Source organism: Dioscorea cayenensis, chromosome 18, assembly GCF_009730915.1.
Source record: "Dioscorea cayenensis subsp. rotundata cultivar TDr96_F1 chromosome 18, TDr96_F1_v2_PseudoChromosome.rev07_lg8_w22 25.fasta, whole genome shotgun sequence".
NCBI lineage: Eukaryota > Viridiplantae > Streptophyta > Magnoliopsida > Dioscoreales > Dioscoreaceae > Dioscorea > Dioscorea cayenensis.
Window position 1 is genome coordinate 2,704,712 of NC_052488.1, and position 16,607 is coordinate 2,721,318.

Here is a 16,607-nt window from a genome sequence, read left to right on the forward strand (position 1 = left end):
GTCAAATGGAAGCCGAGCTAGTTCCGGGCCCAGCTTCCTGTGACTCGGACCCGCCGGGTCAGACGGGCCAACCCGGCCCGGCAGGTTCTACACCTAGCCAGGCCGGTTCGGGTCCGGGTCGGTGGGGCGGTGAACCGGACCCGGTGGGCCCGGTTAACGGGCCCGTGCCCACCTCTACTCCCACTATCCTATAGTATTCAACTAGCATTTTTTATCAAAGTATATGTCATACAAATCCTTACGAATCTTTAATGCCCAATTAAAGATTCTTTGATTTGTGAATAATTTAAGTGCATAAGTACTAAACCCTTATTTTGCCCTCCTCCTTATCCCACAAAGAGTAGAAAGTTTAACTTAATATATAAAGACTATAATGTTTAGAACTAATTAATATATCATCACAAGATACATATGAACTTTAAAATAAACCCCTATTATTAATAATAAGAATGTGTAATACAAATGAAATGTCATAATACAAGTATCCTCATTAGCATTCGAAGGCATAATCCTAACAATTACAACTATTACTTATTCCACATTCCATTATTACTAATATGACTATGGACTTTATCAAGAAAAGTTTATCATATATTTTTATTTTTCAATTTTTTGTTTAGTGGGGGGCAAAGTTTATCATACATTTTTATTTTTCAATTTTAGTGGCACAAATGATACAAATTCAAAAAAATTTAACTATATATACAATATAAACTCTATAGGCATAGCATACTTTTCAAATTTTAGTGAGGGCAACTGCCCCACTAGCCACCATGTAGGTCCTTCCTTAATAAAAGGTATATTAGAGTTAAAGGGGAAAGATGTGATTTAAGTAGTGGTTGAAAGATCAACCAAAAATGCCCCTTTTTTTCCCCCATTCTCATATCCATATAATGTTTACAAGCTATATGGGTTTCTATCTATAATAGTTAGTGATAGAGTTATGACTTTTATGAGCATATTCTAGCAAGAATTTTTTAGGTTGTAGTGTTGATTTAAAATATTCTTCATCATATCATCCCATATTCATGGCCAATCCGAGGTGGTCAACAGATGTTTGGAAACTTATCTCCGTTATATGTCCAGAGATCCATTGAAAAGTTGGTGTTTAAGAATTTCATTTGGAAGGAGTGGTTAGCCGTATGGGGATTCCCTCAGCATTTACTTATAATATGAAATAAAGTATGGTAATGCTATCTAGTGTTAGACCGAGAGAATTCAGAGACTTGTTGGTCCCAATCTCTTGGTAATCAGATCTAAATCACTAGGAACTTAAGAAGGAATTTCTTCCAACCTAGCCTCTTATCTCTACCTTAAGAACAAGAACTCCACACAAAGGGTAATTAAACCCTAATCCAAAACACAGCTATGGCTAATCTCTTAGTGCATGCATAGATCTAACAAAAGCATGGGTGTTCTAATGAGTGGGAATCTCTTCCTCACAGCATCAACACAATAAACATGAAGCAGACATGCAATGAATCTCAATCAACTAGGAAGAATAATATATTACCAATGAAATTGATATTCACAAGTAAAATATTAGGTATATCATCATACAATTCCCCTTAGAATTCAGTCCTATCATAGATATAAGAATAAATATCAAAGAATATAAAGAATCTACAAGAAAAGTATTAAGAATTTTAAAGCTAACTCCTCCAATATATCTCTGATGGTTGAGGTTGAGAAGATCCCAAGGATGTTAAGATGGCCCCTCAATCTCTTCGTACGCCTCCACTATAGATATTCATTGACTTCTCCTTGAAGAACTCGCAGGAATCCACTGAAATCATATTGAATCTCGTCTCCAATCGTACCAAACTCTAGAAGTCTGACCGCCTCTAACCTAATTCGGCAAAATATCCTCCCCCTAAAATCAAAAACTCTAGGGTTATTTATAATGTGTCCGCCACTAGGCCACAACGGTCATTGTTCACGCGGTTGTGATTAAAATATCTTTCTTGGGCTATAAGTCGCACTTTGACACTGTCTGGCTCTGGCATTTTGTGTACAACGGCCGTTGTGAATGTCTTTGTGGCTTTTGTGATGTTGTCTTATGGATTCTGTGTGCTGGCTTAGTCGGACCATGGTAGTGATGTTCTGGAACTTATATTTTGGTTTGATCTGCCTCAAATCATCTACATATTCATTCCTTTGGCCTTGAAATGCAATTAAAGCCCTCGACGATCAAAACATTGTGATTACATACTAGTTTGGTGCTACACATATGAAATAACATGCAAAATGTAGTGCAATTGATATATAAAATATTCATGTTCAAGAACTTATCAAGAGTGCTTGGAACCGGATCATCAGGCATTGCTAGTTGGAGTGATTTCATTTATAAGTTTGTCAAAAGAAACTTTTGATGTACTGAGTTTCAGTTAATAAACTCATGTTGTTGTTATTATTTCTTTACAAATATAGATCCAAATAGATAACAGTATGGTTGAATTGGAACTTGAATCTTCTGAACAAGCGAAGAATGGAATAGAAGACCGATCTTCTAGTTTAGAAATATTGAATAAGGAGAAAGAGAAAATGGTAGAGTTGGAGAATTCAGTCCTTGAAAATGTTATTCCCTCAGCAGGCATGGTGTTTAATTCTGATAAAGAAGTTTACACCTTTTATGTTGAATATGCTTGACAAGAAGGTTTTGGTATTAATAAAAAAAAGTACAATATCAGGAGATGATGAAAAATTAAAATATTAACACTTGCATGTCTAGGAGGTGGTAAAAGGATATCTATTGTGAAAAGTACTTTCAACCCAAGGTTGTCCACTTAAACAAATTATGAAGCCAAGATCAATATTATTGTTGGTAATGATGGTCGTTTTACTATATCTTTTGTTAACTTGGAGCATAATCATGCACTTAGTCTAATAATAAGGCTCATTTTCAAAGGTGCAATAAAATAATGGACGCATATGTCAAGAGAAGGCTTGACTTAAATGGCTAAACAGGTATAGGTTTAAGTAAGAATTTTCATCCTTTAACTGTTGAAAGTGGTGGATATGAAAGTTTGACCTATACTGAAAAAGATTGTCAGAACTATATCGTAAAAGCAAGGCAATTTAGACTTGGAGTTGGCAATGCGCAGGCACTTGGCAATTAATTTTCACACATGCAATGAAGAAATTCAATTTTTTTTTATTTGATTGATATAGATGAGGAAGGTCATCTAAGAAACGTATTTTGGGCAGATGCAAGGTCTATAGCGGCCTATGAGGATTTTGGTCATGTTGACATATTTAACAAATAAGTATGATATGCCTTTTTCTCCTTTTGTAGGAGTAAACCATCATGGGCAAACCATATTGTTTGGATGTGGTTTATTGTCAAAAGAAAATGTAGAAACCTACCTTTAGTTGTTCAAAACTTGGCCGGAATGCATGTCAGGCAATGCTCCTAAGGCAATAGTTCTATATCAATGTATGGCTATTCAAGGTGCAATTAGGGTGGTATTTCCAAATTCTCATCACCGTCTTCGTCTTTGGCATATTATGAAGAAAATTCCCGAGAAGCTTGGAGGACTGATTATATATAAAGCAAAAAAAATGATTTTGAAGAGTATTGTTTATGAGGCAGTAGATATTGAAAAATTTGAAAACATTTGGTTGAAGATGATAAAAGATTATAGCCTTGAGAAAAATGAATGGTTGAATTCCTTATATATATATATATCATCATTGGGCTCCTATATATATCTTAAAGGAGTTTTCTGGGATGGAATGCCCACCTCTCAAAGAAGTGCAAGCATAAATGCTGGTCCAAACACATCCTTAAAGCAATTTATAGAGCAGTATGATAATGCATTAAAAGTAAGGTTGATAAGGAAAACAAAGTTGATTTTGCATCTTTTAACTCAAGGTTTCCAATGCTGACTGATTGTCATTTTGAGAAGCAACTATAAGAAGCCTATACAAATGAAATTTTCAAATTGTTCTAAGATGAATTAAGAGAAATTTTATATTGCAATCTTACATTTATCTGAGTCAAATGAGCCAAGAGTACATTTTTAGGTGATGAGACATTTTTAAAGGGAAAAAGATGGCAAAAATCAAACATCAAGTGGCTTTTAATGTTTATCACAATGAGGGTAAATTTGATATTAAATGTTCATGTGATTTATTTGAGTTTAAAGGAATTATTTGTAGACATATATGCAAAGTTTTTATTGAGATGAATGTGAAAGAGATTCCATCTCAATGCATTTTACCCCATTGGAGAAAGGAGATAAGACGTTGATATACTTACTTAAAGAGTTGTTATGATGATACACAAATTTGTCAGCAAAAAAATCGATACAACAACTTATGTTCTCATTTTCTAAACAACTGAAATTGGAGTTAAATCTGTCAAAAAAAATATAATTTTTTGATGAAATGTGTGGATGAGGCAATAGAGAAACTCATAGAAAATGCAAATTATTGGGAAAGTCATTCCAATCAAGTTATATCACCCATATTGTTGGAAAAATTATCAAGAGCACCATCAACCAACATCTTCAACCATAAAATTTCTAACTCCTTTAAAAGTGTGGAGTAAAGGCGCCGCCATCAAAAAGGAAAAAGCCAAAAGGTGAACAAAAAATCAAAAGAAATAAAAAAGGTATTTATATTTTTATCATCATTTTCATTGTCTTATAATTATTTTTTAGACTGAAATTGATATTTTTTTTTCAAAAAACTCAAGCAAAGGGTAATGTACGAACACAGAATGATGCACAAGTTGAACTTCGTAACCAAGAAATTGTGGTAATGTTATTTTCTTCTATATTTATATTTGTTATGGTATTTCAAACAATGTTTTTATTAAATTGGATAACTATTTGTCTTCTTAGGTGATATCAAACTTTTATCCAAATGTGTCTAATGTAGATGTTTGCAACTTCACTTTGCAACATTTTGGCATTGGTACAACATCATTGGTAATTAAAAACATGAAATACTTCTATAAATGCATTTTAGTGTGTAAAATAGTAAACACATTATTTAGGTGTTTGAATTACTTGCAATAGGGTAAACCATCAATCCAACATTGAGTGATAATGCAGAGATGCCTACAAATGAAATTGGAACATCACGCTTCATTTGGTCATGAATCAAATTCAACTCTTAGGCCAATGTCAATTCAAATTCAGCCATTAGATTGTAATTCCATTCTTTGTTATTGTTAATGCATTTTTTTTTCATTTTATGTTCTTCTTATTTCTGCAAACATTTACACAAGCCAATTTGAAAGGTGATAGAGAAATCTGACTCTATTAAAGAACCTGACTTTTCAAAGAGAAGTTTAGGGTATTGTAATGAAGTTTGCTTTTTAATTTGTTTCTCTCGCTTATGATAGATATAACAAGGATTATTTTTGGTGTAAAGTGAAACACTTGAGGCTCTTATTAGGTACTTAATTATTCTATCCACCAGTATCTTAGTCAGTTGTAGATCAGTCACCTAATTAACTTGATTTTGTTTATGAAACTGCATCTTGTAAAAATTTGGAAGCTCTTCGACTTGAAAACATGCATTTTAATGACATATCAAGCACTCTGAGAGTTGTATGATGCACATGTATTAGAGGTTCTTTTGCTATTGTATGTGCCCATTCAATTGAGATTTATATGTTGCACATGTATTAGTGGTTCTTCTGCTGTTATATTTGCACATTCAACTAAGAGTTGTATGCTATACATGTATTTTGTGGTTGTATTAGTTCATTCAATTGAAATTGTATATTGCATATTTATCAGTGGTTCTTTTGTTGTTGTATTTGCACAATCAACTTTGTTGGTCTATAAATGCCAAGTTTTTCCATGTATTCCTTTCACAATTTTCCATACAACATTATTCTTTTTCAGTTGTCAGAGAATCAAATCAAATACAATTTAGTATAACAAACAGTCAGCCAAAAATAAATAAATAAGAGGTAGACTAACACGATTTACCAAAAATAAAAAATAGAAAATAGAAACTATTACATATCATGCTTTTTTTTTTCTTTTTCTTGAATGAAACAGTCTTTAATGAACAAGTTCCCAATGTAGAAAAACCTACACCATCAACTAGTAGATACATCTTTTCCCTATTGTTGTGCATATTGTGTCTAGTTGCTTTTTTTGTCTGTCTGAGAGATCTTCTGCATTCAACTTCCTTCTCATCATTGGAGAATTGAACCTCATCCCTTATCTCCTCAACATTCTCACCTGATGCATCATACTTTTTCTTATAAATATCTTTATCATGGAGAACATGATTTGCAAATTAAGAACAAATGAGAAACTCATGCCACCCTTGACTACATCAAGGATTTCTATGTTTGAATTGTACCTAGCAATATAGTAAGGATTTTTAATAACCTTAAGGAAGAACCTGCAATATAAACCATCCAAAGTATTCAATCCAAGTTTTACCGTGTGGATTAATGAATTAGTAGCAACTACCTTCCTACAAAACTAAAATAGATAAAATCTTAGTAGTACTATATTTCACCAAATTGCACAAAAACACATAAAATATAGTATAAATGAATTTAGAGATATTCAAAGCACAAACTCAAAAACCCACAATTCACAAGTTGCATAAATAATAAAAAAAATCTATAGTGCAAGCATCAATTGCATCATTATTTAATATGGTTAATAATAAATATAAAGAACATATACGAAAGATATATATATATATATATAAATCCACGTGCATGGAAGATCAACCAAGACATTATCTAATCACGAGTTCATTTGGAGATCAACAAAATAAATAAGCAAAATGGAAGTACAAACTTAGCTATTGGCAAAGTGATAAACATAGCAAATCCTCCAAATATAATATCATGAATAAAAAAATATAAGTAGCTACATACTCACAAATTCCCAAATTCACTATTTGCATAAATCATCAAGAAAGCATAAAAGGCAAGCATCGGACTAGTTACCCAATCACCGATAACTTCACATCTTAAAGCATAGATCACCTTCTCGGAAGGTCCGATTTGCTCCATTATTGCAAGATCATGATCGATCTTGTCACAACTTGTGGAGATGAAGAGGAATCAAGGATGAGGGAGAAGGAGAGGAGATGAATCCGATAAGCCATCTTCCTCAAATGGTCTCGAGATCGAGCTTGCCAAAACTTTAAGAGGCTGAGAGGAACCCTAGGGTGAGAGTGATGAATCTGGCCAGCTTTCTTCCTTAAATGCACTTGGGATCAATCTCTTTGGAACTAGAGGAGATAAAGAGGAATCGAGGGATGGGGATGAAGAAAGAGAGAAGGGATCTCTTTTGCTCTTGCAATCAATCTCGCCAACCACAACTCGAAGAGGTGGAGAGGAGGCAAAGTGTAAGACAAAGATAAAGGGAAAGAGAAAGGGATAGGATCTCTTTTGTTTTTGTTTTTTTTTTTAAATTTGCCTAGGAGAGAGAAACAAGATGACGTGGATTCAACGTAGGTATCCACATCATTCGGCGTGTTAGTTCAGCCCACTCATTCGCCATGGATAGCATTTCTCATTGTTAATTTAATTTGGCATTCTTTTATTATTTATGTTATTTGTATTGTATGATGCGCTATTGTAAGTAACATTAACCTAGGAGTATGGGATATATAAGTTTATATCAACTAATTTGGATTCAAATAAAATCAAGAATTTTATTATAAATCAAAATAAGAAAAAAAATAATGTCTAATTATATTTATTCACATGAAAAGCTGGGAGGCACATCACTTTGATGAGCTTACTTTCCATCTATGATAGATATTAGTTTCAATGTAACTTTATCATATTAACTATGTAATAATCCATCATTCTCATATTAGAATATCATTATTCATAAAAAAATAATTATTTGATACTATTTTTCTTAAAAACATGCTAAAAGTAATTTGAACATTCGTTTATTTTTATAAGAATTTATTAGAAATTGATTAAAAAAAATAATGAGATTTATTATTTATAACCGAGAATAAGGTACCATAGATAGCAAGATTAATTGATTTGACTAAATATTCACCTTAATTATCCATGTGCTATTATGTAATCATTTTTTCATTAATTTTGTAAAACAAGCAAAAAAAAAAAAAATCATGATCACAAAATTAGAATATTTCTCCATAGAATCTTGATTTTATTACTCACTTATCTTAATTATGATTTAAATAAAATGTACAAATTCTAATTTTAAGGCCATTGTTTTTCCATGTAAGGCATTTTCACGGGCTTTGTAATTCAACATAGATAACATGTTATGATAATATTTCTATATGCTGATTAAGGGTATGTTTGGGTACAAAATAAAATAATATGGCATAATTTTATTATGTAGGAAGTGTAAGTGATTGTTATAGAAAGTGTGGAATACTTTATTCTTACAGAATCAATGTTTTAACAAAATAGAAAAATTGTAACTGGCTGATTGATCATCAGAGACTAGCCGGTCAGTGGCCAGACTACTGGTGGACCGTCGGAGGATCGCCGATCAATGGCAGCCGGGCGACAGAGGCCAAACAGGGGATGGCCGGACCGCTGATGGACTGATGGCCAATCGATGGAGACTATATTAACCAAAATGATATCTTGAGATTTTGGAGATTATATTTTTGCAGATTTAGAGCCATCTTGTGCTTTGCTTGAGAAAAGTTACCCTTGCTGATTAGACTCAAATGACACAATTGCCCTTACTTAGCAGGAAAGATAACCCAATTTTTTAATATATTTGTTGTCAGTATGTACATTGAACAAGTCATGAGAATCACGCGTTTTCTATTTTTGGCTGATGTGACTTGTGAGAAATGCTTTTTCTCCATGACTTGTTCATATCCGAGAGCCCGTATCATCTCATCTCATGGCCACGCGTCCCTACATGCCCTATGCTCTCCCTCCACCTTCCCATTTTGCCCCTATGCTTTAGTCTCAAACTTCAAGGAAACGCTTCATCTCTTTTCTGAATTTTTGTTTATAATTAATTTTTCTATTTTTCTAAAAACAAGAAATAGGGCCAGAAAAGTAAGCACATACACCATGAAAAATATTAATGTTAAAATATATACTAACTTTTAATAGTAATAAAGTAAGAAAATAGAAGTGTTTGGGCAAAAGCACAAATCACCTAAAGGGGTACTTTGGTCAATTCACCCACCTTTCTTTGTTTCTTTCTTTATATCTTCTCCTCATTTTTCTCTTCTTTTAACATCTCTATCTTTTTCTCTTTTTCAATCTCTATTGTTCTCCTCTTCCTTAAAAATTTTTCTTCCTCATCCTCCCATCGTTCCAAAGGTTCTAGGACTCCTTCATACCTTAAATTGAACAAAAGCGATCCTTGACTCGGCGATCTTCGGCTTCAAAGCTTCTTCCATGGCGGGCGATGGCTGGAAGGGTAAAGAGATGGAAACAGACGAGTTCGCCATTAGATCTGGTAATATTCTTTTTATATCAAAGAACTATACCTTCATAGAAAAGGCACTTGATTTTGCACTCCCCAATTTGGAAAATATTTCTACATCAATGTCAATGCCTTTTGTATCAGAAACACATATATATACACCAAAATCATCTATTTCGGTATCAGAGCCAAATTATACTATTCATAAACAACATGTTTTATGCCTACTTCAACATCAAAGATACCTATGAATGCGTCTGTACCAATAGCAGTCGTACCAAAAGTGTTGACATCTATATCAGACCATTTGTTTCTGTAATAAAAACCTCTTTTCTATACCAAAAATATTTGTTTTTATATTAAAGACACATTTTTTTGTAACAGAAGAGCATGTTTCTGCAACACAAACTACTAATAAGGCTCCTAAGGCTACAACAGTTCAAAAGAATACATGTCATGGAAGGTTAACTAAGAAGTAGGTTATTTCATTTCATTTTATTTGACTAATTTCACTATTCATCATTTCAATTGATAATTTGTAATTTATTAATTTCATTTTTTTAATTTCTAACCAATTAGGGATATTGGCATGCATAAGTTGGTCTTTTCAAGTGGTACCTTACCTGCTAGAGTAAAAGTGGGATACTATGTCCGTGGACAGGTGAGCTTTGATTAGTTTTCTTAATTTATTGAAGTATGATTTATATTATGTTTCTTCATTTGATATACTTTTCATTCAGATTTTATTGGGTGGCTATTTAGTGGATTCTGGAATTTTGTGTAGCTGCTGCAACATTGTGGTAAAAATTTGAGTTGTGTAGTTCTATAATACTAATTTTTATTTTATCTATTTTTGTTTAGTTTTTTAATGATATATTATATTATGTACAGGTTAGCCCTTCACAATTTGAATCACATGCTGGCCAGGCTAAAAGGCGTAAGCCGTGAGTTTTTCTTCACTAAAAGTTTAGAAGTTTATGTTGCAAGGATAACCATCCTAATTCTATACTTGTTACTCTCACATGTGATTCCTAGATACAATCACATCTTCACATTGGATGGTGTGTCACTCCATGATCTAGCCCTTTCCTTATCTAAAGATCGAAAGCTTCCTATCTGTGAAACTGATCATCTTTGTAACATCTGTGAAGATGGTGGTGATCTTCTCATATGTGATCTCTGTCCCAGAGTTTTTCACAAGGGTAAAATCTTATCTTTTTTCTTGTATGTATCAATCATAATTTTTTTGTTACTTAAGTGTCTCCTGCTTGTGTTATTCCATGTTGTCACAGAATGTGTTGGGCTATCAGAAATTCCTGAAGGGGACTGGTATTGTCATTGGTGCACAAATTTGCAGCTGAGAGGAAAGCGTGGCAGTCAAAAAAATAATACATATATTGCTGCAAAGATTGCTAATGTCGAACCGATTGAACAAATCTACCAGCGATGTAACCGTATCATAACTGAGCAAGGAGACTATGTTGGTGGATGCGCTATTTGCAGGTTGGTCAGTACCTATATAGACGTAATTACATATCAGCTAACTACATAACTGCTTTTTTTCTATTTTTTTAAGCCCTCAACTTGATTTTGTACAATAGTTTGGTTTGTTCTCATGTTTTTTATTGCATTGCAGAGGCCTTGACTTCAACAAATCAAAAAAGTTTGGTCCACGTACTGTTTTGATCTGCGATCAGGTCAGTTGCATGCACTTCTTACGTTAGTAGTATTCACTCATCTTTCTCCATTTTTATTAGTGAAAGAATTTTTTTCTTTATCATTATCTCAGTGCGAGATGGAATATCATGTTGGTTGCTTGAAGAAGAGTAATATAGTTGATTTAAAGGTACAATGTGGCTTCTTTGTTTCTCTAATATTTTATTTACCCTTTCTTTCAAACAATTTCTTTCTTTGTCACGTCCTGCAACAGGAACTACCAGAAGGAGAGTGGTTCTGCTGTGATGACTGCAGTAGGATTCATGACAAGCTACAAAAATTACTTCAAGTTGGACCATTGCCAATCTCTTTAGCAGAGTTAAATTGTCTCTCACAAAAGCAAAAAGACAAGGGCTTCAATGGCTTAAGCGCAAATCCTAATATTAAATGGAGGCTTTTGAGAGGAAAAGACTCATCCGCTGAGGCAAAGATTCTTCTTTCAAAGGCAGTCGCCACTTTCCATGTGAGTGCATGTTCATATTCTCACAAGCCATTTAAATTAAGGAAATTATTCTCATCATACTTTCTGTTAATTGTAATACTATTTTCTTATAGGATTTATTTGATCCTATTGTTGATGTGGTGACCGGTCAAGACCTTATCCCCAAGATTGTATTTGGGTAATGACAGAGTCTTATTAGACAAATCAATTTCACACAATGAATGCTTTTTTTTTAGATGTCTTCAAGATGCATTCTGATTTGATAGTAACCAAATCTTAGACCAGTTTTGAAAATATAACAACTCAATGCAATTTATCTAGCATTAAGGCTTCTATATACACATTTTCCATGAGTTATCTTTCTTTTTAGCTAACACTACTGGTGAGTAGAAAGGACAATTAGTGACATGAATCACCAAGCATCTAATATCTCATGTATCCAGGGGCGGAACCAGGGGGGCTAGTAGGGGCTGAAGCCCCCTCTCAGCGCCGGAGACACCACTTTTCAGGAAATATAAAATTTGATGGTTTCGATTTTTTTCTATACTTAAATTAATATAAAATAGACTATTTAGACATAAAAAAATGTGTATTGTAGTTGTGCTTGAGTGATTAGTGGGTCTAGCCATAAAGCATGTGATCCTAATCCACCAAAGTTCAAATCCTCCTGATGCATGTATTTTTTTGACATTTTATTTTTTTAAATTTAAAAATTACTAGGATTTCAAAATTTTAATAAAAAATATAAATTTTTTTTAGTAATTTTAAATAATTTAAATTGATCATGAGACTTAGCAAATATATTATAACATATATACAAGTATATTTTTTAAAAAAAATACAAACTTAAGATATATTCTTATTTATTGAATTATTGAAAATGTCATATATTCGCTATAGCAAATAACAAAAATTTAAATTATACCTTATGCTTTTTTTATATGTGTATTCAAATTTTTATTATATTAGCACATTATTTTTCATTTAAAATAATTATTTTATTGGATTTTTTTATATGTTTTGTCTTTAGGCTTCAGCCCCTCCTACCATTGAGTCCTGGTTCCGTTTTTGCATGTATCAGTTTCTTAATGATTTTTGCGAATTCCATACTTATATAGCCTTATGCAAACTATGTGGGCACCTTCCTTAAACCTGATCCTGGGTGCTGCTGCCTATGTGGAGGTAACGCCCTTGGTACTTGGAATATTAATGCATACTCCATTTTACTTCAAAGATTCCTGCTGGCAATTTAGAAATCATGGTTTACAAATTAGCTTCTATAACAGCAGAATGTCTTGCCATAGTCCTACAAAATCAAGGCATAACATTGTGATAGAGATAGTTGTGAGTCCTTGAACAACAACTTTTGCAAGGCCTCATTAGTAATTAATTGAATCTTATTTTTTACTTTACACTTCAACACCTAATCTTGTCTTTACCATTGAAAACTCATATGCAAAAGTTTAAAATTCCAAATTATATTTCCTAATTCAGCTAGCCATTATATGGCCAACATCAAGTCATAGTTATCCAATGGTAATATTGAGTCAATCTTGAACATATCCCACTGTAATGTCTATAGGCCTCCCTATAGACTAGCATGTTTCCATTTGTTGCAATAACTCTCAACTTATTAATTGGCTCCAAAAGGCACCCTAACTGCATTGCCACCTTAACATCCACGAAATTATGGGTACTTTAAGAATTTATCAAACAAAATAGTCCTTGTACCCTCACATCCCTCAATTCTCATAGTTTGGAAGCCACTAGTGCTATTAATTGCATGAAAAAAACAAATGGCTTGGCATTATCAGACACTTCCTATTCAATAGCTTCTCTATTATCTCACAGTCTTCCACATAATCCCCCTCCATAAGTAACATGTAGAATTGTCTCTTTTTACATCTATTCCGGAGTTGAACTTTTTATCACACTTAAAGCAAAGTCCCTTTCTGTCTTCTCTCATCCATTCTTTTTACTAGTTAGCCTCTTGATTTGCCACATATTAGCATTAGAAAGGCATGTTGGGTCTAACACTCTTGGCTTGAATGAGTTTAATTTTGTCATTAAAATTAACCATGGTTCTGCTAGCTTTATTCCATAATCTAGTAACCTGATGCATTGAACACTTCTTAGACCATAAGACATCTTAAATATTGGCTAGAACATATGCAAATTGCAAACAAACTAGATTAAAGAGCCTGGCATACATCTCAATCTCCTTTTTCAACCAACTCGACAAGTAACTCACAACTTGAGCTTCACTCAAATCGGCCTTGCACAATAACATATCAAACTCATCCAACATTGCTATAAAGAACTTGTTTTTCAATTTCTTGATTCCAGAAACATATCTTGGAACATATGTTCCCCAAACCTAGCAGATAAAGCTTTAACAAACTCAATCCAAAATATCACTCTCCCCTTGCTCTTGTTTTCAAGAAAGCTTTGTGCCAATTTAGAATCTTTTGATCTAGATAAAATTGAAGCCAACTTAATGTTGTAAACTTTTACAATGTGATTGACCTCAAAGAATTGTTCCTCCTTTTATATAACCACTCATGAAGACCCATGCCAACAAACCTTGGAAATTCTGGCTTAATATAATTGCTAAAACCATGAGAACTCCAACCAGGTCCTAATATACCATCTCTACTAATACTAACATGTTGTTGAGGCTGAGATTGAGTAGCTATCTCATTATTTTACAGAACTATGCCAACTATCATGAGTTTGATTTCCTATATGGCTTTGTTGCTTTGATCTTTGATTTTTTGGATAGTTTTTAAGTGCTTTACAAATTTTTTTCCAAATCTTTGAGTTCCCTTTTCTTGCTATTGTTCACCATAGAAAGACCGGGTGTTGATACTGGTGTTACATAGGAATAGAGCTAGTTTGGTGAGTAGAAGGAGATGAGTGAGGAGAAGAAGAAAGAACAGAGAGAAGAGAAGGAGAATATTTCTTTTGTAACATCTCATAGTTTATTACAATGGTCATTTTATTACAGCAATGGATGGCCCACATCTAAACTTATTACATGCATGGCCCCCAACTTATTAAAATGAAGGAGTAGAATTAATTCTATAGACTTAACTAACTAACTAGCCAAAACTTCACTAGTAAGCCTTAAACCCTCCACCAACAGTGATGCCACGTCTCATAACCCTCCACCATGTGTGATATCACTTCAGGAACCATTTAAATTGTTTCATTTTTAGGCTAAGATGAAACAAAATCCACTAAAGCTCTCAATTCCCTCCTATGCTATACATCATTAGCCACCCTTCCATTAGTAATTTCTTCATGAGATTGTAGTTGTTTTGCTGATGCAAATACGCATCATACTTTTGAAATCTTTACACCTTATGTTATTCTAGTTCATAAGCAATTGCCTATTAGCTTGTAACCTTTATAGAGAGTGCGCCCATCTTATTTAGTTGCATTGCTGGCATATTTTGATACAACCTTTCCACTTGAGCTTTCATCTGAGCACCCAAGTGATGTTCTAGCTACACCGGATCCGATTGAGATGATCATTGTGAAACAGAAAGCACATCGAAGTGTCAAGGAACCTAATTGGATGTTGGATTATGAAATTTGACATATGGGTGAAGATAGGCCATTGGATCAACATGGGAATAAGGATCATGTGTTGTTTTAATCATGAATTGTTGCATGATTGGGTCATTATCTAATAATAACAGTTGGAGATTGTTATACCTGCCTGTAATGATTTAGTCTTGATTTGGTTGTTGCTTATATAAGGCTATTATGATTGCCGATAAGTTCAGTGAATAATATAATGGATTATCTTCTTCTTCTTCTTTGAATTATTCTCTTTCCCTAGAGTTTCTTCTCCTTTCTACTCATCTTCTTTTCCTCGTTGGAGTAAGTACCTACTTGAAAGGTTCAAACGATAGACTAAGGGGCTGTTTGATTGTCTGTAAGTCAAATTACATGTAATTCAAATTACAGTGTAAGTGAAAATGCTGTATTTTAAATTACATCATTGTTGTTTGGTTTGCTGTAAGTGCAAATGCTGTATTTACTTTTTTGTTGTTTGGTATGATGCAAGTCACCCTGCAAATTGAGATGGTGATGGTGAGATTACCACCCCAAAATATTTACCATTCATTATTAATTAATTAATACTTTATATATATATAATAATTAATTAAATTTATTTTATTGTTTTGTCATTTTCTAAATGTATGTTCACTCTATATATATATATATTATTCACAATATATATATTATTTATATATTATTAAAAAATCAAACGTTAACTATCACAGTAGATTAGATTTACTAACCATTGCCATGAACCCATAAGTATGGCTTGCAAAGCAATAATGGATAATTCTATTCTAATGGCTACAACAAAAGCAATATGCAACATATAAATCCTAGTCAGGTGCATCGTTTATAATGTCCAATATTTGACACTATTGAAATCAATCAACATGTTCCATCCATTCTGGTAATATAGACAATATGTGCTTAAAGAAATTCGATGAGATCTCCAGATGTGTGATTTATAAATAAAAAAATAAAAAATAAAATCAATTCCCATCAATCATTAAGAACATCAGCTTGCAGAACACATATTACTGTTCATCTCAAGAAGGAGAACAAACGATCATCAAATCTCAAATTTCCAACTGTGAGATTTTATTGGACTTTGTTCATTAATTAAGGTCCTATAACATGAAGAGCAAAGACTAACAAGCTTCAATTCCTGTTAGTTATTAACAACAACATAAGCTGCACATTGATTATTGTTGATTTCAAGGAGAGCAAACATTTGTTGCCCTCAGATTTCCAACTGTAAGATTGTATTTTTTTTCTGCAGATTAAGTTCCATATATAATATGAAAAGCAAAGATAAACCTAATATATCTGGCCACGACAAAGCCCACGCTCAACAGATGACTTAGTAAGGAAAAATGATAACTCCACTAGCAATTGAAAGGAACTATTACAACAATCTAAAAAGTAAAGGAACTTCCAATCCATTCATCAAAGATCCAATAGAATTTGAACTACAAGCTATTGACAGATTAAATACAATA

The 16,607-nt window shown here is 33.1% G+C and overlaps 1 protein-coding gene across 1 annotated transcript; it reads left to right on the forward strand.

Moving 5' to 3' along the window:
* The first annotated feature begins 9,349 nt into the window (after positions 1–9,349).
* Positions 9,350–15,136, forward strand: LOC120282199 (increased DNA methylation 1-like). The gene is made up of 13 exons (XM_039288956.1): positions 9,350–9,410; positions 9,762–9,840; positions 9,957–10,038; positions 10,118–10,177; positions 10,269–10,321; positions 10,413–10,579; positions 10,670–10,880; positions 11,014–11,074; positions 11,167–11,223; positions 11,308–11,556; positions 11,649–11,713; positions 12,654–12,717; positions 14,951–15,136. Exons 1-13 carry the CDS (start codon positions 9,350–9,352, stop codon positions 15,134–15,136), a joined length of 1,395 nt encoding a protein of 464 aa, XP_039144890.1.
* Positions 15,137–16,607: the final 1,471 nt, after the last annotated feature.

Bases quoted from the DNA above. Each gene is read 5' to 3' on its own strand.
- LOC120282199 (XM_039288956.1), top strand. From the start codon at position 9,350: ATGGCGGGCGATGGCTGGAAGGGTAAAGAGATGGAAACAGACGAGTTC. The intron at 11,075-11,166 runs GTCAGTTGCATG...TCATTATCTCAG, and splicing joins CTGTTTTGATCTGCGATCAG to TGCGAGATGGAATATCATGT. The intron at 11,557-11,648 runs GTGAGTGCATGT...ATTTTCTTATAG, and splicing joins AGGCAGTCGCCACTTTCCAT to GATTTATTTGATCCTATTGT.